Below are 27,432 nucleotides of genomic sequence, written 5' to 3'. Positions count from 1 at the left end.
AGAGAAAACCCCGGATCCCAAGCCCGCCTTCCCTACCCCGGTGGGAGCTGGGCCATGGCTGCCCTGCTCCCGCCGCTGTTTTGAGCCTTTGCTACGTTGTAACCCTACTCGCCCTGCCTGCCCAGACCTCCGGGGGGTTTCCTCGTTTGGACACATCTCATCTGCCATCCGGGATTTGTGCTCGTCCCTGCCGTTCCAGCCTGCTCTTCCTGAGGGTCTGGCCGGACACCGGGATCGGCTGCCCAGGGGTTTGTGAAGCCTTTGTTCCATCCCTTCCCGGGATCCCAGGGCACCGGTGCCGCGTGCTCCCCGAGCTCGCTCCGGAGCGCCCCCTGCAGCCGCGGGGGAACCATCGCACCTGCCCTGCTCACCGGGAGCCGCCAGCGCCCCTGCCGGCTGCGAGCGGAACTGCACCCGAGGGGAAAAGGGCCTGACAGCTGAGAAGGCTGGGACTGGGTTTGTGATTGTTTGCTGTTACTGCCATAGTTATTGTTGTTTGCTTGACTGGTTATACACATAGAGATATATAATAGTAAAGAACTGTTATTCCTATTTCCCACATCTTTGCCTAAAAGCCCCTTGATTTCAAAATTAACTTGGAGGGAAGGGGGGTCGCATCTGCCATTCCAAGGGAGGCTCCTGCCTTCCTTAGCAGACACCTGTCTTTCAAACCAAGACATTGGTTAATTTAGACTTTAAAAAGCCTTGGAAGTTAGAACTCACGGCCATTTTCCACCCTGTTACCTTGCCTGTAATTAATACAGCCTGTGCAGCTGTATTACTGATAAGATATAATAAATAACTGAGTCCGAACAAGAATTCTTGGTTTCCAATGCAGTTTTTGCTTCCTTGCACACAGGAGAAACAGCGAAACATGCACGTCAGCATTTCCTGCAAGCATTTGCATCATTAGATGTGCCTCAAGAAATGAAAACAGACAATGGTCCAGCTTACATAGCAAAGGAGCTACATAAATTCCTAATGAATTGGGGTGTACGTCACTCCTTTGGTATTCCTCATTCTCCTACAGGGCAAGCAATCATTGAAAAAACACAGCAAACTTTAAAATTCCATTTGGATAAACAAAAAGGGGGGGAGGCAGAGGCTACTCCTCAAACGCGCTTGAATAAAGCCCTCTACGTTTTAAATTTTTTAAACAGCTCTTTTGCAGAACCAAATCCGCCAATAATCAGACATTTTTCCAACACCACACAAGCAAAGTTAAAGGAAAACCCTTTAGTTTTGATCAGAAATCCAGAGACCGGGAAAATTGAAGGCCCATTCTCACTAATAACCTGGGGCAAAGGGTACGCTTGTGTCTCTACAGGTGCTGGTCCAAAGTGGATTCCTTCAAAAAACATGAAGCCCTACAAACTACAGGAATACTCAGACACCCCTGGAAGCAGAGAAGCAAGCACATAGACGGGAACTGCAAAAAAGACCGCAGCTGATGATAAACATCTTTCGTCCCACATGCAGAAGCTGTGAACTTTGGGGTTTGTGCCAGTATAGTAGTGTGGGAATTGTTGGTATCGTAAAGCCTTGTTGACAAGTGCATAGTGTGGAACATGTTATGATTCAGAATTATATTAGGTCACAAAGGAGGAAATAGTCCTCATCTCCACAGTAATTGGAGAGAACTTTAAAGAGAATCCAAAGAGGTCCAAATTTGCAGACTTGAATGCAAAAGAAATAATTTTTGTGCCTTATGATTGGCTTGTCTCAAAATGAGACTGAGAAAAGAAACCAAAGAAAAACATGGAACTACTTCAGGTATCCTACTTGTACCCTATTATTTCACTGTTTGCCTTAAGTAACGTGATCCTGCCCGGGAGTCAACCAAAAATGTTTGGGTAACCTTAGCCAATGCCTCAGGCTTGGATACCATTTGTTTGACTTACTCAAGTCCAGAAAAGCCATTTTCAACCTGCGTGGTTGGTTTATCAGTAGACAATTGGCCAATACCGAAAAATGCCTCTTCAGATCTTTCACGATTCGTCATGAATCCTGCAGTGGAATGGGGGGTGTGGACTAAATTTCTCCCTAAGACACCCTATGAACCTCAAGAATTGGAAATCCTTGGCTCAGTAAGAATGGATTTTTGCATAATATTTGATTCTCCAGTTCAAAACAGAATTAAAAACAAAATCAGACATGTCACTCCAAATCATGCATTATACAAAAATGTGACATCTTGGTGCAATTTCACCTCAGTCTTACAGACAGCACCCAACCATGTTCCTTTACAATTACCACAAGGAGACTTTTTCATCTGCGGAGATAGAGTTTGGCCTGCCATTCCATCAAACCCTAAATGTGGACCATGTAGCATTGGGAAACTTACTTTACTAACACCTAACGTAAAAATGATAAAAGAACATAAGCATACAGAAAAAAGATTTGTCAATCAATATACACCTGATTGTGATGATAAATTTAAAGCTTGAAGATCATTAGTTGTTTTTCCATACAAAGCCTGTATCTCAACATTCCAGAGGATATCCTCTTTCCTGCAGATCTCTCTGTGTAATATGTCTGTACCATCAGCTACTTCATACAGGAAAGAGAAAAAACGAACACAATGAGGAAGAATAGAAGGGAAGAAGTGGCACATGGGAAGACTGAGAGGTGATAATGGCATGATAATGGCAGGGACAGAAGAGTTTGATGGCATAAGAAGAAAAGAAAAATCAGAAATAGAAGCAAGGGAATTGACAGGCTTCAGTCCTGGCATGGGGAGACGGGAAGCAAGGGACACATAAGCCAAGGTAAATTGTGGAGGCACACCAAACCTGTGGCTCAGGAAGTACTGCAGACCCTTGGAGAAGAAAGGATTTCTAGCACAGATGCAGTCCCAGTGCTAGGAAAGAGCAAATGAGAACCCCCAATTCAAAAGGAGGACAGAGGGACAACATGCTTTGGGCATTAAGGACAAAATGAAAGGTCTTGAAACAAGACATGGAGTAAATGAAAACCAGAGGACTGCAACGGATGTAGTTGAGCAGCCTTTCAGTCTTCCTAAATTTTCCTTTCACAGGACCTATCTTTGCTCTGAGTTGTTGCTGACACAGACTGGGTAACAGCACCAAAGTAAACCTCCCTAAAAATTAGGGTAGATGAAACCACTTACCCTTCTGAAAAATAACTAATCATTTTTTAAAACCATAGATAAATAATAGAGTCAATAAATGATTGGGTGGGAGAAAGTGATTGGCTTGGCAGGTCTTTCCTGACACAGGTCAGAACACCTCCAGGTCGCCCTGAACTGTGCTGGTGTAGATGGTTAATGTTTGTTACACCGACAGCAACACCAGAGGGCTCTGGGCTCACAGTTTACAGGCCTGGGTGAACAGGTTTGCTGTCAAAAGGGTTTCTTTCCAGGCACTTCAAAGTGAGCCACACAACTATTCCTTACTTTCAGATCCTGATGATGAACTTTGCCCTTGACTTAACTGCTGAATCTGCAAGCATCCATTCCACGTAACATAACAAGACTGGTTCATATATTGCTTGATTATTTTTTCTTACCTGATCATCTTTGGAACACAAATAAGTTGCAGCAGAGAAATCATTCACTTAGAAGTTATTCCAGCTGAAAAAACTCACCAGCATCCAAAGGTTTAGCATCTAATTTCAATATTGAATTAATGGGCATTCATGCCTTTGCTGTCCACTCAGGTCTCTTGTTAAGTAGCTCAATTATTCCATTACCAGCTTATAATTATTCCTTCTTCACACAACAATTAAAACTCTGCAGTGTAAATAACAAATGACTAATAATCACTTTTCAATTATGCTTTGTAATTATCAGCAACATATAAACTCTGACCTGAAATTATATGTCTATTCAGATTCCAGGCTAGGATTCCACTTCAAGTAGTTCATTTGCCTCTTAAAGCAAGACAGTGTTTAAACGACATCATGTTCTGAAAACAGCTATCAAAGGACTTAGGGTTGTTTGTGGCACAATTCAGGAGCTGGGCTGATAATAGAGAACTCAAGAATGGAAGCCACCCTTTATAATAGTAAAACCCAACTCTAAGAAGGAAGCTTTTTACTTCTTCAGTAGGTTTTGTTCTAATCATTGCAAAAAGCCACCCTCTTGCAACAAGCCAGATTAAGACAGAGTTTTACAACAGAAAAGGAGACTAATTCTATTCAAACATTATTAATGTAAGAATAAAACAATTATAAATGTACAGGAAGTACATTTTTGCAGAGGATGCAGTGGTCATTATTGTCAAATTTTCCTTTTCTCCTTACTGTTTCAAAAATTATCTTCCTTCTTGAGTCTCAGATTTCTTTTGGCATTCATTATAACTCCTATTTATTGCAACAATTTGATAATAAGTAACCAGCAAATGTTTCCACTATTAAAATAACTGGGTTTGGGTTTTCTTAAATAGACAGAAACTTATTCTGCCTGCCTCTAACTACTCTCCTTCTGTTACAACCATACATACAAATGAAATCCCAATTTTGCCTCCTTCTGTTTTAAGAAAGCAAAAGACTGTCCAGGCAGTCAAAAATGGAGCTCTTAAATAGCGTAATTATGGATATCTCACACACTTAATCTCACAAAATGAAAATGCTTGAGTCTTAGTAGCCAGTTCTGAAACTAACCACTGCTTCTGCATTTGCACCAGTCTATCTACAAGGATATCTTCAAGATTGTTACTGGGATTCACTGACTAAAAAAAAAAAAAAAAAGAAAAAAAGTCCAAAATATTTGAGAGAAGCATGACTCCAAGGCAAATTTGAAACTGGCTTTTGTTTCAGAGAATATCAGATTCTCTGAACTCTGCAGCTGTTCCCTCACTCAGCAAGGAGTCAATGAAAAACTCTCACTCCAGTTTAACTGATCTCTAGAGAGCTGTAGGGCCAAACCAGAGCTTTCTGTCATTACTCAATGTCACAGCTACTGAAGCACACGGCTGCCAACTGCAACACAGCCATAACATGAAAATCTGCAGAAAAGGCATGATAAACACCTTCAGGGAATGACCTCCTGCCACAACAGAACTGAATTTCTTATTCACATTAATTGCTGTTTGCTCTGTATTCTGGAGAACGAGATTATTCTACCTGATGTAGTTTTATCATTTGCTCTGCTATCAGTGTTTTGTGCTTTATGACCTCATTCTGATGGTAATTAAGGTCCATTATTCAGATATCTGCTATTTTACAGGAAGTGAGCATTGTAATTGCACTAAATTTGGTCAACTGAAGATAATGCAAAACATTACCTCACATACCTCATGGCAAGGAGTAGTTTTATAGCATTCATAATAAAGTTGTCACAGTACACTTGATCTAACCATTACATTTAGCAAGGAAGCTATGGGAACAATGTTATCCATCCCTCAGTAATACTATACAGGATTTTACCGAACAGTATTTCAATAAACAGTATTTCAATCCCAGTTGAGATTCCATCATAAGTAAATTTTCAACCTAAACAACATTTGGATTTCCAATATTATCTGGGCTTTTATAAAATAAAATATTGTAAAGTTTGTTAGTCACTGTGTGCTGGTTTTGGCTGGGATAGAGTTGATGTTTTTTGTAGTAAGCAGTATGGGCTATATTCTCCTGTGACACAACTGCACTATAAAAGAGCTTTAAATCATCAGTCACTTATTTGGCACAAGGAAGACTTCAGCTGATTAAAAGATTATGTGATCTACTCTCCTCTGCCACTTCTTACCTCTCCAGGCTCGGAGTACACTGCAGAGAAAGGGCAAAGAACAGTTTGAGTCCACTCAGCTCCTGCAAACTTCACAAAGCTCATGAGCTCTTCTTCCTCAGTACCAAAGACGCGCTTTGCAGAACCAAAGGAGTGCTCCTGAAGCAGAATTTCACACAAAACAGTGATCCTAAGCCACAAGGCCATCAAGGCCATCAAGGCCAGCCTGCACTGCAAGACACATGATAAAACTTGTCAGCATTACACTGATGTAACTACAGTGGACATGATGCTAGCAGGATCTCGATTTACCTGACAGAAAAATACAAATATGCACTGTGACTAATCTCTGAGACTTCCAGGAAACTACAAAAATGGCTTAGAGACTCTTTTTTACAGCTCATCCACCCAACTGAAAAAGTCACTGAGCATCCCAGATGCCTCAGTAAGGACACCTCACCCCACTGAGGAAGCACATCTGAGGAACATACAAGGGTTAAAAACTACCAGAGATGTAGAGAATTTACCCTTGGTTCATTCATTCTGGTATGGTCATGCTGGTGTTATTACATGATTTTTCCAGCACATGTGACAAGATCACCAGGCCTTCGTATGCTGGAAGTTACACACAAAGCACAGCATGAGAACCACAATCTTTCTTGCATTTATGATAGAGAAGATAAAGAGAGAGCCATTTTTCTAAAGTCAGGTTTATTTCTTTCAGTTGCCAATTCACTTTAGGCTAATTGAGATTCATCTGATCTGTTGATGTGGCCAAGCTAAGGATTCAGAAATAATATGCCCATGAGAAAGTCACCCAGTAGCAAATTACTTCAATCCTGGAAACTATGGTTTTTAAAAGCTTGTATCAAAGATATAATTAATGTAATACATTACAAATAATTTCTCATACACAATTCAGTCACAAATACCATTAAGTAATAAAGAATCTAGCCACATTGTGCCTCACACTTCTCTTCGAAAGCTCCTTTTACAAGGACTCAGAGTAATCAGTATGGGATGAAACAAATTTATCTGAATGTGCCACAACCAGTTCATCCATGCTGAAAGAGCTTTTTGGGAGGGAAGAAAGAGAACAACCACTCTTCTGAGAGCTTTTCCCACTCAAAACACCCCCATGGCTATCACAAACTGTTGAAGATGCTGCAAAAAAATTGGTAGTACAGGAGCTGTGAGAGGCCAGGAAGAAGGAGGTTGTGTCCTTCCCAGGGCCTAACCCAAAACTAACTGAGCTCCAGGAGTGTCCTCCCAAGAAATACTGAGAAATACATAAGGAGGAGGACCCCCTTCACCAGGGCATTTTCAGGTACAGCCGATTAACCCCACAGGACCCTGCTGGATGTGGGCACCAGTAGCAGGAAAAACCTTGCTCCTGGTAGAGCCCCTAAGGATAATGTCCACCCCAATGCGAGGTGTTGCCTGACTCCCAGAGAAAGGGGCTGCCAAGTGTGATTTCTGTCAGTACACCCCCGTGCAGAGAGGGGCTGTCAGCGCCTGTGCCACACACACAGGGCACGTACTGCTCCAAGGACAGCAATTCACCAGCATCCCTTCTTCTCCAGGGAAAAGGCAGCAAGGTATCTACCTGCAGCATGGGAAACCCTTTTCTTTGGGAAACCCCTTCTGAGAGGACTTGGCAACTCTGCTGCAATTCTGCTACTGGGACAACAACCAAGATTGCGCCTGAAAGGGCTGGGACTTTGCTTTTGCCTTTCTTTTAATAGTTCCTTCCTTTTTTTTTTCCAGACAGGAATTTGGATCAGAACGAGCCCATCCCCTACTGCAAACAGGCACTGCAAATGAAATCACAAGTTTTCCACCTCAAAATAACTTAGTGGAGCACAGGTTAATCCACCTGAGTGAGGTAACCTGCTGACTCCTGCCCAAGATTACATGTAAAGGGTTGAAAAGTGCTGCTGGCAAACAGATCCCCAACACCGCTGAGGCCCCAAGAGGGGTGTGCTGGCCCTGCTGCAGCCCTGGGGTCAGCCCCTGCAGACGGGGCATGGAAATGCCCTTTTTCCATCCTATATCCCCTGTGGCAAAGCACACACCATGCAGTATTTATACAGGTGGTATACACATGGTATTTATACACAGGTGAACAAAGCAAACTACTCCACCATTCTCCATAAAGTCAAGTTTCTAACGTCACTAGGATTTGGTATGGGTTTATCTTCTTAAAAGGTTAAAAGAGAAGAAAAAGAAAAATGTAACCAGCTGGTTTTTGAAAGTATGTAGTTTTTCCAACCCCTTTGTTTTCATCAGCAAGTTTTGCTGGTGGACCCTGGTTGCCTGGTTGCATTGGTGCTGCTTTTCACAGCCACTTGTGTCTTAGCAGATGCTCTCCTGGTCTCTGCTGCGAGCACATCCCTGCTCTGTTCACAGGATCTTCAGGCAAACCTGAGGATTCTGTTAGTTTATATGGTGGGCTGAGTCAGGACAATACAGGAGAGACTCAAAGCTGCACGTATTCCTCTCCACAGAGTGTGCCAAACTGTATTCTGGCAGTGCTGAGAATCTGATGTGTCATACCAATGAACTCAGGTATCCTGACTGGAAAAGTAATGACTGTCAGGATCAAACATGTCGCTTGTAAGGAAACAACAGAACATACACAAGGACAGCCTGTTTTCCACCCTACTGAAAGAACAATTCTATCCCTGCTTGTATTCCTTGAGGCTATGTCTGTCTTGTTATTTATTCTTTGTTTCATTCTTAATATCCATTGTATCATGTATCTTAATGCATATTTGTACTTATGATTATATTGCCTTTCTTCTGTTACATCATGTAGGCTACTGACTTTAATTCTGATTATTGACATACAACTTTTTAAAGTTTTGAAATACCTATTTTAAACTTTTTTTTTTTTAATCAGAGTGTGTGTTTATATTTTAAATTAAATTAATAAGCTTTCACTTTTCTGAAGGAATTTCATTATTAGTCTCCAGGAAATACAAAGAGCTGCTTTCAGAATCACATAGGAATTTTCACAGCTGTGCATTTGATTTATTCCCCGATCAGCAGTTGCATAGAAGATCATTGGTCTATCTTGTCAACCTTAAGCTTCTATACAATGCAATAGCAAACAGAGTTTTGCTTGAGGCAAGAGGTTATTTTGTTCCTTTCTCCCAAAAGGTTGTGTGTCATCTAGGATGTGACTCAGATTCTTCAGCTGTGTTAAGCAATCTGCATTTATATATATATAATCTGTCATACTGAGAATACTTTCTGCAGTTAGTGCCCAAGGGTCCCAAAAGGGAAAAGATCTACAGGGAAAATGCAGATTTGTTGTCTATTGTTGTTTTTATTTCAAACAGGTTTCTTTCTCTTACTATCAGTGGAGCTAATTGTACCCCTACTGCTCTGAAATCTATCTAGCCCTACCCCTTAAAATCAAAGTCAGACGTAATATAAGGTTTATAGGAAGAAGCAATGTTTTATTGGCTCAGCTGGCATAATTAGAAAAATTATGCGAGCTTTTTGGCACAGGAGACCTCCAGTCAGTTTAGAGAGAGTTATTTCTTAGGTATATCTACCTCAGGAAGTGGTGTAATCCAACCAAATCCTGCTCTCCTAGCCTGTTCAGCTGAAGCCAGAAGACTTGATTTGCACAGACAGGGCAAAATCTGGCCCACAGTCAGCTCCAGGAAAACATTAGCATCATTGACACTTGAAGAAAAATCCTGCATTATTTTAGAAATATGTTTGAAGTCTGGCTTTCTTGCTGGGCTTCTGTTCCACTATAAACAGCCTAAACAATCAATATTACTACTGTGACATACATATATGTTGCTAAATGTACAAGGGACATGTAGGACTCACTTCCACTCACTGTCCAGGTACAACAGCTGTTTTTTAATTCCTGTAGTGTTACATGTACATTTCACTGCACTGCATATAAGGCACATATGCCAACAATCAAGTAAAGCTCTAAACAAGCAGTCAGCATTTCACCTGTAAACCACAAGGGGCCTGGGTCTCGAGAGCTTGTTCCCAGCAGAAAAGATTGGTCCCTCTGCTACTAACATTAGTGTGTTTGGGGCTGTGATGGTTGCTTGTTTTACTGAATCAGGTTTCATGGCAGGAGTTTTCAGGGTCCTCCACTTTTATCCAAGCATGTAATGTCATTAGCTGCTGGTAGTGGACAAAGTCCTTCTAACTGGAAAACCTGCTTTGCCCTTGAGTTCTGCAGAGGTTGAGAGTAGTTGTCATTTTATCTCTGGTAATAAATCTCCTATTCATTTTGACAAAGGCTTGGATATTTAACAGCGTCACACAAACTGAATCTATACAGAGCAAACAGTCAGACAGAGACTGCCATTGTGGGTGAGTTGTATTACCTTCGTTTGGTGCCTAAAAACATCCTTGAAGCATGGTCTTGACTCTACCCTAACACAATGCACATGCTGACAGATCAGAGCCCTGTAAAATAATTGTTAGTAGATAAAGTAAATCCTCATCAAAAATGTACTCTTTGATGAAAAGATCAATAAAAGTAATCAAGACTGTCTGTCTGGAAGCCATGTGAAGGCTATAGAAACTGAACAAGGATTGGGAGTTTTAGTTGAAGTATTTCTGCGAAAATCATGCAGCAGCATGAGAAACGTTTCTTTAGAGGAAGGAATGAGCAACAAGGAAACGGCAGTCCTAGTCTGTCTACTCTCTCTCCCTCTTTGTTTTTCTTTTTTTCTCCCTCCCTTGTCTGTTGTATTTTTTTATAGTTTTCTGATTGTATTTCATTAAGAACATTACCATTTCGTGGCTGTGGGGTACTGGTTCTTAGGTATCAACACAGCAACATTCTTGAGAATTTATGAAACTCTTAAGTTCACGAATTGCTGTGTTGGAACAACTGGGATTACTGATGTCTGTAAAGTCAGATTCTATTTAAAACTCAATTCCATTCCACATATTGTTCAAAAAGGTAATTTAAGAACACAGGCTTTTCAGAATAAACTAACTGCATGCTTGGCATTAGCTTTACCATAACAGCTAAGAACTCCGTTCACATGGACCAGGATTTTCCTATGCTAGGCAGCATAATATCCTATGCTCTGATTCAATTCTTTGAAATATGCACATGCATGCTTTGCCAAACTAGATTAGAGTTTAATTTTGTTTACATCTCTCTGCATTGTCCTATTTTTATTTATTCAGATATTTATTAAGCCATGGTGGTGCCTGTAGAAGAAGAGCATAGAATTACTCTCTGCTGTACTGTACAAACAAGGAACGTGAGAATTCTTAGAGATAAAAGGTAACATAAAGACACGGAAGAGAGGAGAGAGGGAACAGTAATAAGCATCTAGTGTTACCTGTGCTGTTTATGAAGCTTAAAGGAAACAGACAACTGCTTAAAACCAGGATTTTGCTAATTATTTCTGTAATGTTCTCCCTGCTCTGCTAGTTTTCAGACAGTAGTCACAGTTTTCATGGAGGGAACAGTAGTCATCAAAGAGAGGGAGGGATCAAAGCTGACTGGTGACAGAAACTTTTCTTACACTCCAGCAAGCAATGTCACCTAAAGGAGATTCTGAGATACAAGGATGTCCGTGCACCACCTCCAAGACAAATAAAATTCAGAAGCATGACGTCCTTTTCATGGCTTGCCCAGAACAGCACAGAAAGGAATTCTTTATACCAAGTTGTTTAACTCTTTTAGTCACAAAGGCCAGCCAGTATCTTTAATTGCGTTTCATTTAGTTTGTCTCCAGGATCTGGAGGTCCAAATAGTGATATATCTCATTCATTTTTTCATTTCCTACCTCACACATAATCTCAGCTTTCTCACTCATCCACATGTATCCACTTCCCTCTGACACCTTTCTGCATTCTGCCTCCTCACTCATTCATTCCAGCTATTCTCCCTGTATGATCCCCAAGGCCCACTTTCTTCTTTTCCCCTCTCTCCCAGGCAGTGCTGCACTTCCCACCTCTCCTTTGCTTGTCTAAGAGGAAGCTGGCACACAGCAACAGCAAAGACAAAAAAAAAAGGGCAGTGAGAACTTGTGTGCTGGCATCAGCTGAGCTGCTACAGAAAGTAATGAAGAGCACGAAATTGGTCAGTCCAAAGAAATTTTATGGGAAGTTAAAGGTCTTCTAAGTTCCATTTTGTTTGCTTCTTCTCTACTGACTGCAACCATGATCCATATGTCCTTTATAACAACAAACAAAGCAATAACAACAACAAAACCAACAACAAGAAATCCATAGAGACAGTGGTCTCAAAGGATCAAGCTCCCCTGAGTCACATGTGTGTGGAGCATTCAAGGGTATTCATCAGAATTATCATTTTGTGCCTGCTTAGCTCTTTCCTTGGCATTCTATGTTGGAATGGCCACAGATGGGGTATTGGTTTGGATGGACGTTTTCTCTCACGTACCCATGGTCATGCTTATACTAAATGATCAGGGTGGAAGAAGTTCTCATCTGGTTAAAACCAACATCAACTTACTTACTGTTCTTGTCTTACATTAGTGTTGGGGCAAAAAAACCCCTTCAAACTTATTAGCAAAGCAAACATGTTTATCAGAAGGGTTTGATTCTGTTTCCCAGTGTCTAGTTTACTTTCCTGCTGAATTACAGAAAGGTTAAGAGTTTGATTTGGCATCCATTAAATGCTTTACCACACAATAGAAATACCAGGATCCCTCTGGGCTAAATGTAACACCCTAGGATGGCATCAGCGGTCGTAAGAATAACTTGATTTCTGGTCAGTTCTAATGGAAAAGTGTTTGGCTTTTCAAATGTAGTTGGCAAGGCATGATTTTCAAACATAAGCAAGTCCCCACCAAATTCCATGATGATGCAATATGTGATATATCAAGCAATTTATACTCTTGCTACATTCTCATTAAAGTATTTCCACCTCCTCCTGCAAAAAACACTTCGCGCAAGTGGATCAAAAATCTATAAATTTTCAACTTAAAACATTAAAAATGTCTTAAAATTTTGACAAAGTCTTCACAGTTGGAAAGAGGGTCTTTGCATGGAAAATGTTGTGTAATCGCATCTGGCAGTGCTATGAAGTGAAGATATAAGAAATACTCAGGAGCAAGTAAAAAATGGAGTCAGTTATGTTCAAGCTAATGTATAACTGCTGGTTCAAGATATTAACTCATAGCAGTAGATATGAAGTCATTCAGCTGCTGTGATTATACATTGCATTATGCATTGCCTTGGGATAGGAAGCACTTTGCCCACTTAGTAAGGCAGCATGGGAGAGGATACAATCATTATCAAAATATACATTATTAAGGGATTAATGAAATTTATATGAGCTTCCATAGAAGTCTCATTATTGATTTCGGTGGGAGGTGAATAATGTTCTGCATATCTTGAATTCTTACCCAGCTGTGAAGAATAGACGATAGAAGAGAGCTAGGAGGTTAATCACTAAAATACAACTACAAATTCTTATGTTGTAGCAAATTAGCACAATTTAAGAAAAATATAAATTTGCATGGAACTTTGTCATGACTTTTGTTATCTGGATTTCTGGACCACAGAAAAAATACCCAAAGGCAGTTCTTCTCCCAAGGCATTATTCATTAAAACAATTCAGATAATCTTCCTGCCTGTAAGCCCATAGGAATAACATTCCTGCATTAGCTTTCAAGGGCCTTTGAATAAAAAATGATCTGAGGAAAATTATTTTTAAAATAAGTTTTGGTGTAGAACTGACTAAAACACATGCATAAATATACTTACATTCCTTTCACTTTCTGAGCAAATATTAGCTAGAATAGTGACTAATTAGCAGGTACGCCCAAAAGAACAACCATGAGAGTTTCTTGACATTCTATTCAATTCTCCTTGGTTTCAAAATATAGCATGCCAAAGGTTTTGCTCCATTCAGAACTTTCATATGTGTTTGATCCACAAATACCCTAGTAAATAATTCTAGAGCCAGATATCTTTTTGGGTACAGCTAATGTCTCTTATGTACAGAATGAGCTCGTTCAGTTCTTTCATGACTGGCCAAACTGGAAATTCTTTCCCAAAGTCTTACTTGTCTTTGATCTTGATATGTACAGGATTTTGTTAGGAAATAAGTAGCACTAAATGGAAAAACCCACTAGATTGTCCAGGTGTGTATACAGCAAGGTCTGTGGTTGAGACCACCTTACCCTTCGCAATTAAGGTGGGTTTATTTTAAACCAAAAATATCTTTTATTAAATAAAAGAGTCCCAAGAGGTGAAACATAAGAAGTGAAACACAAGAGGTGAAACACTTCTCTTCCATGAGTGAAACAAGAGAGCTTTACTTACTTTGCTCAGATTAGGACAAAATGAATTGTACTTTATTTTGTTCCTAGTGGCAGGGTATAACAAAGTCATTGCAGGCAGAAGACCCCATTCCCACCCTCAGCAGACCAAAATATGGGGAAAGGGGTTTGCATTTAAAATTATAAATTTTCAATAATTAGGTCTTTTTACTCTAGGAGCAACCAGCATTGATTTCCTGTCAGAACAGGATGTAAATGTAGAATTTGTTAGTTTCTTCTTCACACATTTATAATAAAATTATTTAGCCAGGGCTAGAGATGGAAATCAGACACATGGAGAAATTTTGCACATTGGCATTCTACATCATGAAGTTGATAGCAAATCCAAGGACTCCTGACTGTCAGCAGACTGCCATATCCACCTCTGTAAGAGACGAAAGTCCTACCAGATTCCCACTAGTGATAACGCCTTTACTTTGATTCTGAATTAAAGCAAATTTATTTTGATAGTTTTTCTGTTAAAATTTCTCGCATTATGCGTCAAGATTCTTACTGTAAATTGCGTCCATGTCCAGACTCGGACATAAACAGAAATGCTCAGTTTTCATTTCGTAAGTATTTCAAACGAGTTGCAAGTGGTTTGAAACAGTTCAACTGCTTTCCCTACCCCATCAGGAGATGAGTTTGTAGAGCACAACAAGTTGCCTAAATCACTTTATCTTAGTGCAAGGCACTGGGTATATGAATTTAAATATTATGCTCTACATAGACAGTGAGCTACACTATCTCATTGTAGCTATGGGTAATACGTAGTATGGTCTTAGATACCCTAAGAAAACTGTAATGAAGAGATTTGTATCTTCCTTTTTTCATTAAGATAGAAAATTTCCAACACTTCTACATGCAATGTAATTTAATAAGCTACCTTGATATTTCTCATTTTTTAGATGCTCAAAAGAATAGAGTTAAGAGGTTTAAGTAGTTATTTCAGCTACAATAAACTGACTGCCTGAGATCAATCAACATTCTGCTTTTACTGGCCCCTAAATACCATATGCAGAATGACAATTTAAACCAAGTGTGAGTTGCTTTGCATGTTCTTTCTGTTTGTAAAGAGCAATACTTAAAATTGCAACTCACCTCAGCAGTAAAATAATAACAGCAATCTCTACAGATCTATTGCTCTGAAACCTCGTGTTGCAACTAAAATTAGACAAGCAGTGCAGTCAAAGAAACACCAAGATTCTTACTTTGAATTGTGTCCTATCCACGTTCATACTCAGCCACAGGCAGAAATAACCAGATTTTGTTTACCAAGTACTTTAAATGAGTTGTAAGTTATTCAAAAATCAGTTCAACTGCTTTATTTACCCCAGCAGTGGCAGGCAGCAATTTGCTGTCCTGTGATTCGTCTTAAAATAAAGGCTGATGCCATGAACTGTGGAAAGCAGAAGCTTGCTTACCCCTATTCCTGCTTTGCCTCTCTTACTCTGTTTGCTGGGTGCAGAACACCCTCAGAGAGCAGGTGGTGTACTCAGCGCCAGGCTGGGCTCCCTTCTCAATGTCTGGTAGTCACCAGTGTTTTGACAGATAAAATAAGGAGAGCATTGTAACAGAGCAGTACAGCCACAGCTCACAGTCCCTCTCCTTCATGGAAGTGGCAGCTCTTGTGATGTCTTATGTCCATGACAATGCCTAGGGATTTGGGAAATCCTACTTTTAGCAAGTATTTGATGAAAGATGACTACATATAAGAAAGGGAATTAAACTAGAACTCTTATTCCTTGTTCCTGAACAGGAAGAAGCACATTTAACAGTCTCATGGTGATTTTTAACAACTAAAGAGGTTCTCTGAAATTTAAATAGGAATGAGTTAGGAAAACAAAGATGGAAACAGAATTAGTAGTAAAAGGCTGGTACTGCAGCATTTAGATGTGTTACAAGATGAGGACTTGTATGAAGACTTAAAAGCTCCCCCCAAAAAATTTCAAGCCACAAATATGTCATCTGTAAATTGTATGTTTTCAGTTCATGTACCCGAGAATTTGAAGGAATCAAAATCATAAACCATATATAATTTTTTTTCCAAAACTATAGAAAATAATTAAACTCATGGTGGATAATCTTGCACAAAAGGGTGATGAAATTTTGGAGCCAGGACATCCACTGCCAAGGAGATACAGAGTGATAAGCTTGGCTCCTTAGACAGAAGTTCAGCTGAGCCTCTAAATTCAGTCAGCACTGCAGATAAGAATTAAACTTAGAGCCTGAATCTTCAGACTGAAATAAAAGTTACTAGCAAATATGGGCATAATCTTTGTCTGTCAAGCTTTGAGGATACGTGCACTACTAATGAGCAAGTTCAGATCTGAACAGTTTTACAAAGAACATGTGCAGAAGTGACTCATCAAGTGTCACTGAAAAAGCCTCACAAGGAAAAATACACTAAAATGTGTTCAACAGCAGATACTGAAGCAGGCAAAGAAATGCAAATAAAAACCCAAGACCGGTTTGGGAAAATAAAAAGTAATTAAAATGAGGGGCTACATGCAATTACTGGGACAGAAGAAATAATTATGCCAAGATGGTGGAGAAGAAAAACAGAAGAAAAAAAAAAAATTGTGTTTAGTCTCCCCCCGTGGATTCAAAAGGTCAGATTTAGCTAGTGCATGTTATTAGTATACAACAGAATAATTTATGATATAAAGAAAAGACGCACAGGCAAGGCAAACCCACAATAGTGCCAAACAGATAACAAAGCATTAGTGGTGATATTAGTCCAGAAAGGTGTACTCAGCATTATGCAGATGAGGAACACTGAAATCTGAAATCCAGCCAGACAAACCAAATGAGAGCTATAACCATCATTCTAACATCCTGTGAGAACCAAGCAAATACTGAGGGTGAAAAATCTACCAGCTTTCATGCAGCATATACAATGGAAAAGTGATGCTTTCAGCTGAATTAAGTGCCCTATTGTGCTGGCTTGGCTGTGGCTGTATGCCACGTGCTCATCCCTCCCCCACTGTGGACTCTTCTCTACATGCTTCCACAGGTCCTGCCAGGAGACTCCTTCAGCACAGGTTTTCCACAGGGTCACAGCCTTTTTTGGGCATCCACCTGCTCTGGTGTGGGGTCTTCCATGGGCTGCAGGTGGATCTCTGCTCCTCCATGGACTTCCATGGGCTGCAGGGGCACAGATGCCTCACCCTGGGTTGCATCACGGCCTACAGGGGAATCTCTGCTCCAGCAACTTCTCCCCCCTCCTTCTGCACTGACCTGGGTTCCCGCAGAGCTGTTTCACATATTCTCACTCCTCTGGCTGCTGTTGCTTCTGTGGAGTAATTTATTTCCACTTCTTAAATACATCATTCCAAAGTCATTACCACCATCACCAATGGGCTCAGTTTTGGCCAGCAGCAGGCCCTTCTTGGAGCTGGCTGGCACTGGCTCTATGGAATGCAGGGGAAGTCACCCCTACAGTCCCCCTGCTATGAAAACCTTGCCACACAAAACCAATACAATGATGAATTTAAGGACATTCAACATGGCAAAAGTGATTCACCACATCTCTGGGCAGACAGTGGATCAAGAGTAGCCCTGAGGAGAAGGACTTGGGATGTTGGCAGATGACATTCCAGATGTCAAGCCAATGGTATCCTGGGCTGCATCAAAAGCAGCATGGCCAGCAGGTCGAAGGAGGGGATTCATCTGGAGCACTGCATCCAGCTCTGGGACTTCCAGCATAAGAAGAACATGGACCTGTTGGAATGGGTCAAGGGAAGGGCTACAAAGATGATCAGAAAGCTGGAGCACTTCTGCTGTGAGAAAAGACCGAGAGAGCTGGGGTTGTTCAGCCTGGAGAAGAGAAGGCTCTGGAGAGATCTTAGAGAAGCCTTTTGGTCCCTAAAATGGACCTACAAGAAAGCTGGAGTGGGACTTTTACTAGGGCAGAAAGAGATAGGATGAGGGGGAATGGCTTCAGACTGAAAGAGGGCAGGTTTAGACTAGATATAGGGAAGAAATTCTTTACTGTGAGGGTGGTAAAACACTGGAACAGGTTGCTGAGAGAATCTGTGGATGTGCCATCCGTGTAAGTGTTCAAAACCAGGTTGGATGGGGATTTGAACAACCTGGCCTAGTGGAAGGTGTCCCACAGCAGGGGGGTTGGAACTAGATGATCTTTAACACAACCACACACTTAATGTGTCACTCTGTAATTACGGAATGTTGACTAATACTGCTGACAAATGAGGCAAGTTACTTCATTACTTCTAACCTGCACTGCTCTTAGCTCTCACCTTTTTTTCCCATTTAGACAATCTAATCTCCATAGACAGTCTTCTTCCACATTCCAGAGTATCTTGCATAACCAGTTCTAAAATTACTGTAATAAAGTAAAAAGTGATAACAATATATAACACAGCTCATCCGCCATTCACTGTTAGAGCTTAACTTTCTCTCCACATGATTTTCAGCCTTGTTTTCCCTGGAGAAACCTCTATGAGATATCTCAAGTGGTGTGACAGGTTATACTAAAAAATCCAGACTGTATCATCTATTATGAGAACCAGGGAAAGGAGCCCATGGCCAGAGAACATCCACCATTCTCTTCCACAGTGGCAGTGCATAAATTTATTGTGGGGAAGTTAACAGGCCATTGAAAGAAAGGGTGGAGAGTGAATCCCTGGGTAGGGCTGGAAAGTAAAACCCTGGGGAGTAACCTGTAGACTGATGGAAAGAAAGAATGACTGAGGCTATCAGAGACAGGCAAGAAAAGCTTGAGCAGGACAAGCTGAGGAGAGGAACTAAACCTTTACAGAGCTTGGTGAAAGGGTGTGCCGGATCCTCTGCTTAAGTTAAAACCAACTTCGTTGACGTTAATTGCAGGCTGCCATTATGTTATGTTTCTTTCCACACCACAATAGCCTCTTCTCTGACCAATCCAATTCTTTCATTTTGCCAGTTGACATGGCAAGCAATGACTTCACAGATCTGAGGCACAATGCCTGGGCACAAACCCAACCCGGGCACAAAACCCGGCTCCCAGCTATCTCTGGTTTATCACACTTGTGAGGAAGTACAAGTTCTTAACTCTACTCTTGTAATTTCAACCCAGAAGGCCAATGAACTTGGCTTCCATTAAGAGGCTTACTACTACCATTACCTAAATGGTATTCTGAATGCTTAGCTTTGCCACCCTCATATTATATGATCTACTTACAGGTTGTAACGATGATATTTATAGTATATATGATATTGACATTTAATCTGGTGTTTGAAATTTTAGATTAAACCAGTATTATCAATGTCTCAAGTTTTGCCCCTACTTCTATGAAAGAAACCAAGAAAAAAAGGTAAAATTGGAAGTATTATATCCATCCTCAGAATTATGTGGTTCACTGCTACAAGAGTGATCAATCCATTGGTACAGATTTTTGATACAAGATCAGAATGAGAGAAGAATGCTTGTCAGCCATATCCTTGGCTGTTGCAATTAACTTCCAGTGACTTCCAATAACTTTCCAATAACTTGTATCTGTCATCTCTACAGATCTATCCTGAATTAATTTCCATTAGTTAGAGTTGATGCTGAGATAACAATATTCTGGTTTTCACACACATTAAAACTGAGAAAAACAGACAAAAATGCAGGAAAGAAATAAATAATGCCTTTGACATTTCCCTGAAAATTCCCTCTTGGAAATGAAAGTGCTTTGTTTTAGTACCAGCCAGTACCAAAAACTGTGGTCCCTTAGCATATTCCTGATGTACATTAACAGTATGCTAAGTTTCTATTATTAAAACACTGCAAAACTTGCTTCTGGGGTTTCTTTCCCCTCATACAACTGTAGGTGAGAGCTTGCTCCTCCCTACCTATGTAAGAAGCTCTTTTCACTGTATTGTCTGGGAAACTGAAAAGTCCTTGAACTACTTCTTTTATCTACATGAACCACTTGAAGCAACCATTCTTGTGACCAAAGAATATGTTTGCTTAAACCCTTGTATTTTTGTGATGCTTTCATCTACAGACCTGATTCCCCTGGCAGCCAGTAAAAAAAAAAAAGAACTTGATAGCTTTCAAAATTTCATAAGCCACCTAACCAAGTGACCTGAATTTCTTCTGCACTTGTTATGTTATTAACAATTTCATCCACTCCTTGGGGTGGAGAGGGGGGAAGACAGAGGCTGTAAGGTTGGATAAGCTAAATACTGGAACCTGTCTGACCATCCCTAGGGATCAAAAATCTCAGTCTGAGCAGCAGCAATCATAAGAACTCCAGAACATGAAAAGGTTTGATAAAAGTACATGGGCAATATCTTTTCAAGAACACCTTTGAGTACAACTGGGACAGCCTTCTCTGTGCACTGCTAAATGCTTAGTGGAACAACATATTCAAGTCTGACACACATTACTTTGGTCACAAAGAGTTATGAGAGTGAAAATTAAAAACTATCATAGAAGAAAATGGAAGTGTTTGATATTAGCACTCTGTTAGCAACAATCCCAGTAAAAGAGACAGGACAAAGGAAAAGCAGCATTGACCCCAGTGACACACCTAGTCATCCTAGGTATAGACACCCTCCTCACCTTTACCAGATGAGTACGAAAAGCATTGATTGCCCCTCAGCAAGCTCATCCCTTTATCAGTATTCCCTTGCTCTAACACACCCAGGGGAAAACAAGAAACTCTCTCCAAATGTTTCAAAGTAGCACAAGAAGATCCTGACTTTCTGTTATGCCCCTCATACAAGGGGGGGTGTAACTGAGGAGTGAAGCAACCTCTGCTCCTTCTAACCATCACAAACAGCCTGTTGTTAAAGGTATATGCACGTTGGCTGCTGAAAACCAGGTTTGTTGGGTGGCTCGTCTAATTGTTTAAGTGAGACTAGAGTATATTTGTTTAATGCAGCTAACTCGTCACGTAAACAAGAAATCATTTGCCTTCTCTGTGTACAGTTGAATTTATATTCAATATGAGTACTGACACAGAATAAAACAATGTTCTATGGGCAGGAAATGCAGTATTTTCTTTTCTCCTGGTTTGCTGAAGCATAAAGATACAGATCTAGAGTGTGTAAACAGCTTACTACTGATTAGGAAGATGTAACTTCATTAAACATCCTGGACATTTTGACAGAGAACATGTTTCATGCTATAGCAGGCCAAAATGTTGACTTAAGTACCCCAATATTGCCATAGCAAGGTTCCATCGATTTCAATCCAGAAATCAAATCCAGATAACACTCCTTAAAGAAACTATTTCAAATTTATTTTATAACACTAAATGCGTGAGGATCTCATCTCTTTAGAGCTAAGCAAAAGTGGAAATAGGGGCTGAACTGGAAAAATAATGAAAGAAAATGACACCATTCAGTTCAGTAACACCTGAATGGAATATTGTATTATACTCTCCTACTCTTTTACGGAAATATTTTAAAATGTATAATTGCAGGGTAGGATTTTGGTAAGAACCCAAGGGACTTAGGTTATGGCTGTGATCCCATTTTACAGTTAGAACACCTTCCCGAATTGGTATCCTTCCCCTACTTCAGCAGAAATTATAAACACAAGCAGAGACTGCTGAACTGAATCTTACAGACACATAGAATGTAAAACTGTCCTGTTTTACCCAAAGAAAGTCCTTTCTGCCTCTCCACACATTGTAGTTTTTGTGGGCTTTTTGCTCCTTACTCCTGAGGCTCCCCCACTCCGATTATATCTCCCAGGTCCCTCTGGCTAAATCCCCCACTAGAGCAACAGCTTTCATTCCATTTTTTATATGGAGATTTTTTTTAATCCATCAGCTACCTGCACTCCGGTAAACTGTGAGGAGGCTAAAACTGAGGGTGAGCTGAGGGAAAATGATGTATATACCAAGGGCTGGACTGGGAATTGGTTTTGCCAAACCTAGCAGTTTTAAAAGAATGGTTTCACTAACATTGAATAGTTTTGTCCATCTTTTACTATATTAAAGTAAGATCTATTGACCTAGGAAATAGACAGAAATCTGCCCAGAGCAACTCATCCTACCTACCTCCAGTGTCAAGCTAAAAAAGATAAAGTGACAAGAAGTAGCAATACTGTCTGTGCGTATTGTAGTATGCATTTGTTCCTGCTTTTGAAATTATTATCCAGTAAAACTGCAAAAAAGCCAATGTTCAGAGGAAAAAAGGTCTGTTAAACCTTTACTGGCAAGCCTTATACACTTGATTCATTGCCTGTTTCTCTAACTTGTAGTTCTCATAACTCTGTGGATGTGAATGGAATTAAATAGGAATGATTCTGAAACAATGTCATAATGATCACAGACTATAATCAATCTTTATAGTCCTAGAAAGCTGGTATAAGACTGGCTGGCTGGCTGAAATTACTCCTGATATTTTCTATGAGAAGACCTGCCTGGCATTAATTACAGTACAGAAAAACTTAGAACAGTAACTTGCAAGCCATCTGCATAACTGTAAAGCAACACCAAATTAAATTTGTTCCAGGACCTGTTATTTGTGGAGGAGGAGTTGCGTTTTCTTTGCAATCATGTTACGTTTCTTTACTAGTTTGAACCTTAAAATGTACATACGTAAATGTATTTACTCCTCCCAAAATGCAAATACCATTGGGCAGTTTCTGAGGAAGGAAGAGCATCCTCTGTTTACCTGTTCATTAGCTAAAATCCCCCAAACCTCACCTTTCTATGCTCTCTGAATCAATCTGGGATTGAAGCCAAAGTCACCGACTATATAAGAGCGACAAAGCACATATGAACTATGGTCCTGATCAAGTTTAGACCCAACATCCTTGTGCCAAACTCCACTCAAGATGGGGTTTGGCAGGGGGATATGGCTACCAGAATGGGCTTTCCTGTTAGCAGTTTGCTGTGTCCATCAAATAGGTAAGAAGTTTTTTATTGGGAAAAGAAAAAATACTCTGTTTAGACCTAGTAATGTATTTTAAACAATTATACTAATTGATTCATATAAGAGGTGGTTGACAAGATTTCTTTATATATTTTCATGGAATATTAAGTGTCTGTCTATTAACTGGACAGTTTTAATTTAATATTGCCTCAAATTTCTGTATGTTACTACATAAGGAAAGTAGCCATGAAGATCAAATCCAAAAGAATTCTTATTCATGTCTTAAAATGTCAGTTTCTCAGTATTGCTTATGCCTTAAAAAAGCATTTTATTCCTGTTGTATTTTGTATTAGAATTCATTATGAATGTTATGGTTATTATGAAATCTAAACCACTACATTTTCCAGTTGCTAGATCAGACCACTGGTCAATCTTTTTCAGTATTTCATCACCTACCAGGGGCTAATTCCTGATTCCTCAACATTTCTTGCAACTTCTTTTGCAAAAGGAACAGGGAGGGAATATTCGTATGGCAAGGATTTTCAGTAACTAATTGTGCAGCATTTATAATACCCTAAGCAAAATATTTATATAAGTTACAGATATTGAGTATGAACAGGACAGGGAGATTTGTGTGACACTACAATGCATTATTTTGGATGGGGTTTTTTCACCTGTCAATATTATATCCATCAGGGCTGGTCTTGGCAGTTTTTATTAGTATAAGTAACCCTGTTAAGTTGATGGAACTAATCAAACTGGAACTACTTGCAGGAGTACCAGCTTGATAAGTCAGTCTCATTCATGTACAGTAATTTCTGGCCTGTCAGCTAACATTTTAAAATCTGCAGATTGCCTAGGTAAATTTATCTTGCATATCATTTTCAAAACATTGAGAAGTGCAAATATAATTTTAGGCTGCTTTATAGTTTGCGAAATAAACACTAAAACACTGGCCAGTTGATCTATATTGTACTTGAAAACACAACGGTCTTGTAGAATATAAACTTATGCCCAGAGTTACGCAATGTTGGTCAGAAGCGCTTTCAGCCATTCATGGAACAAGAAAGTTATTTCTCCTGTGCAGTGCTAATCTGATAAACTGTTTTGAAAAATGAGTGGTAATTAGTCAGTGTTCAGCAAACACCTCTTTATTTGAATCACACCCTGTGGAAAATATTTTCTATATCTAGACTAAAGAATATTGGTCCTATCCCATGCCATCTCCACAAACATTGTGTGCCTGCCTTTATATTTCGTGTCAAATATTAACTTTTATAGACTGATGACAACAATAATTACCAGCTGGATATGGACTTTGCAGAATACATCCAAATATTCTTAATAATTTAATTAGTTTCCAAATTATCAAATACTACATTATCTTACAACTGAGAGATACTTATTTTTATAATAGTAAACAACGTGGCATTGTGTAATTGCTAAACAAACCAATGCAGGTAGAATTTCCTTGGGAATGATGTATTTGCTAAGTAAACAGAAGCTCCTGCTGTTTCCTTGAGAAAAATTAACAGAGCAAAATACACGTATAGATCTATTTTGCTCTGCTACCAAGGTTCCCACACTAGAATAAACAAACCTTCTATGATTCTGTGCCTGCTGAGATTCCTATGGATGTGAAAGCAAAGTTCAGCCTATTATGTAGAGTTAAAGAGGCATTTCTCTAACCTGATCAGTATCAATTTTTTTCACCAATTATATTTTCATCAATTATAATCAGTATAAATTATAATGACGTGAATACCTTTATTTCATGTTATTATCTATGGTGCTCAAAGATGAGAAGGATATGGAAAATGGTTAAACTCTGTCCCACATCGCTTCTTTGCACATCACTAGCAGTCAAGCACAAAGTTAAATGGGAAAAGAATTAAAACCTTAGAGCTGAAAGAAACTGCAGACACTGCAGCAACTTCTACCCATGGTGGGGCTGCCCAGAACCCTCTCCTCCAAAGCCAGTCTCTTGGGGTCCTCTTTGGGATAGGGGACTTGAATTCTTTAGCTCTGGGATCAAGTAATAAATCTGCTTACATGGTGTACAGCCAGACGTTATATTTAAAAAATATATATTTTTAAAAAAGGTGCTCCTAATCCAATTATTTTAAAGGCAAAGACAGTTGTTCAGCTTTCATGAAGGTACATGGGCTGAGGTTCTTCAGTGGAGAAAATGCTCAGCAGAGAATGTAAGCACCAAAGGGGGCTGGGGCTTATGGCACATCCCTGACTTCAGCATTTCCCCCTCTTCCACCAATACGGCTCTCAGTTCAGTGAGTTGGGTCTTACGGATCCAGTTCTGACTTGGTGAACTCTTCTCACCTATTGTATAAGGAAAAAGGGGCCTAACTTAGGGTAAGCTCCATAGGCAGTTCTGCTTCGACTGAGAAATTCTCTAGATGCCTACGGTGCTCATTCACATAATCCAGATAAGGATACTAGTAATTTCATCACTTAAATCCTGTGAGGATTTAGACTTGGCAGGTTATACGTACATATTAGTCAATGTGTTACAAGCGCAGTTACCACATCCTAACTGGATTCAGTCCTTCACAAAATAAAGTTGTAGCCCTTCAACTTTTACAGGAAGTGCCTGACATATTTACTTATAAAATCCAAGACCTTAAAATGTCAGCCCAGGAGATCAGGGTCAGTCTTTTTCTAGGAATCAAAGCATTCAGGAGAGTATTTTTTGTCTCTCAAAAGTCTTTGCTTCAGGTGTTTCAGTAAGAACCCTTGCTCAAATAGACTTACAGTATGATGCTTAAGGTTTTCTGCTGAGAAGATGTAAGTTTGAACCATCTCTGAGTGAGTAGATGTGTAGAACAGTGAACCTGGTTCATCTGGTTACTTCTGGGTTACTGCTCAGGCTATGGCCCTTGTACTGTCCCTCAGAGGTACCTTTTGTATCCAGTGGTAAAGCAAATCTAGATCCCTTATTGAAGCTTCCCATCTGCTGCCTGAGAAAAGGCACTATGCTTAGACACTAAAGAAACTGCCATAAATATCTGCAGCCATTGTTGGATCAACCTTGAAGTGCCTTGATTCTTTTAACCACTTCCATGCCTTTTGTTATAACGTAGCTTCTACACAACAATTTTAATAAATGACTTGCCTGCATTTTGTGAATTCCTCCTGCATTTTTTCACATATTAGTGGGATCTAGTGCAGCAGTGAAGTAAGGGCTGTTATCCAGTCTTTAGAATTTCTTGCAGTGAATTTTGAGAGAAACAAAGAAAGCAGATATACGTATGTTATTTGGATTACAAACTTCATGTATTTGTAATAGAACGTCTCTTTCTAGAATTACATTTTAGCTTTGTTGGGGAGCCTGTTTCATTTTCTCTGATATGTTAAAGGACTCCCCCCTTTGTTTTACAGACACGTATCTGGGTCCTTTGATCTGGGTGCTTTGCTTTATAAGTTCAGATACAGGATATTACCCTTAATGCTTTTCACATTTTTCTCACAGGAGGTCAGATTGGAATCCAAATAGGAAGTCAGTTCTCTGGGGGTCTTCTACAGAAACAAAATGGTACATTTGTTTATACTGTATTTTTGTATTTATTTGCTACATCTATACTGAACAATAAAAATGCCTTAACAAACTCCTTCTTAGCATATTGTCAGTAGTGTCAGGTAAAAAGAAATGTGTATTAACAAGCATCTCTCTGTAAGAATAGTAATACATTTACTAGACACCAGTTACTAAGTACACACAGAGTATGGTTATATTTATATAATAATAGTTAACTAAGAAAACAGATGTGTTTGTAGAGGCTGTATGCATATGTGCATGAACATGTATGTATAAAACCAAAGTGATGTTTGGTTCCTTTTAAAAGAGGAAGTGAGACCACTTTGGCCTGCTGTGAAATCAGTGGCTGATGTTGGGAAATCAAGATTACCATCCATCCTCACTGACTTTTACCATGTAATGATTTGTATCCGTCCTGTACAACCAATTCATGGCCACTTTGAAGGGGTTTCAGCCCCTTAAGAGAAAAATATGAAACAGAGAAAAGATGATAATTAAGTTTTTTATTCCCTCCTTAGAAAGAGGAGGTGTAATGAGAAAGTAACTATGTTTTTTGTACCAGTAAGAGGCTAATTTAGTACAGCTTAGCCCTTTGTATTGTTCAGTGTCTCTGAAGAATTCCAATATCCTAATGAAACACAGTTTCATAAAAAGGTCAAAATTAAAATGTAAAAAATTCAGATCATCACAGCTGAAAGTAATTTATTATGACTTAACTATCCAGAGTTCAAATTTTAGTATGCACTTCTAACCAGTGTAAAATAAAACAGGTTTAACATTGTTTCCTTGAATCTGGCGTATTAACACACTAGTCCTTCCTGGGTCTATCCTAGCTGCAAATTTTGGTGTTATTATACTAGTTTTTGATTTGTTTTTTTTTTCTAGCTTCTTTCAGAATTTCAGCTAACTTGAACATCATCCCACCACTGCTGACAAATCTAGCAATAACACGTAAGTAAAGGAAATGAAATGTGTTCAGTAAGTGTTCAGTTTAAGGGGATATAGATAGAAGACTTTAATACAATTGGGGAAAGACACTGGTAAAGGAAGTCATGGATAATTCAGAGGAGAAACAGGGC

General features: G+C 39.6%; 1 protein-coding gene across 1 annotated transcript in view; it reads left to right on the top strand.

The window, feature by feature from the left end:
* Positions 1-14,476: 14,476 nt before the first annotated feature.
* Positions 14,477-27,432, top strand: part of MUC5B (mucin 5B, oligomeric mucus/gel-forming) — a 44,074-nt gene continuing 31,118 nt past the window's right edge. The window contains exons 1-2 of the mRNA XM_042038868.1: positions 14,477-14,552; positions 27,239-27,304. Of these exons, the coding sequence (XP_041894802.1) occupies positions 14,477-14,552; positions 27,239-27,304 (142 nt within the window). The remainder of the gene's footprint in view (positions 14,553-27,238; positions 27,305-27,432) is intronic.

This window comes from Corvus kubaryi, unplaced genomic scaffold (assembly GCF_017639235.1).
Source record: "Corvus kubaryi isolate FWS band 111438036 unplaced genomic scaffold, C.kubaryi_AGA036_p1.0 37392, whole genome shotgun sequence".
Taxonomy (NCBI): Eukaryota; Metazoa; Chordata; class Aves; order Passeriformes; family Corvidae; genus Corvus; species Corvus kubaryi.
The sequence above is the reverse complement of the archived record's forward strand: the minus strand, read 5'-3'. Positions and strand labels throughout refer to the sequence as shown.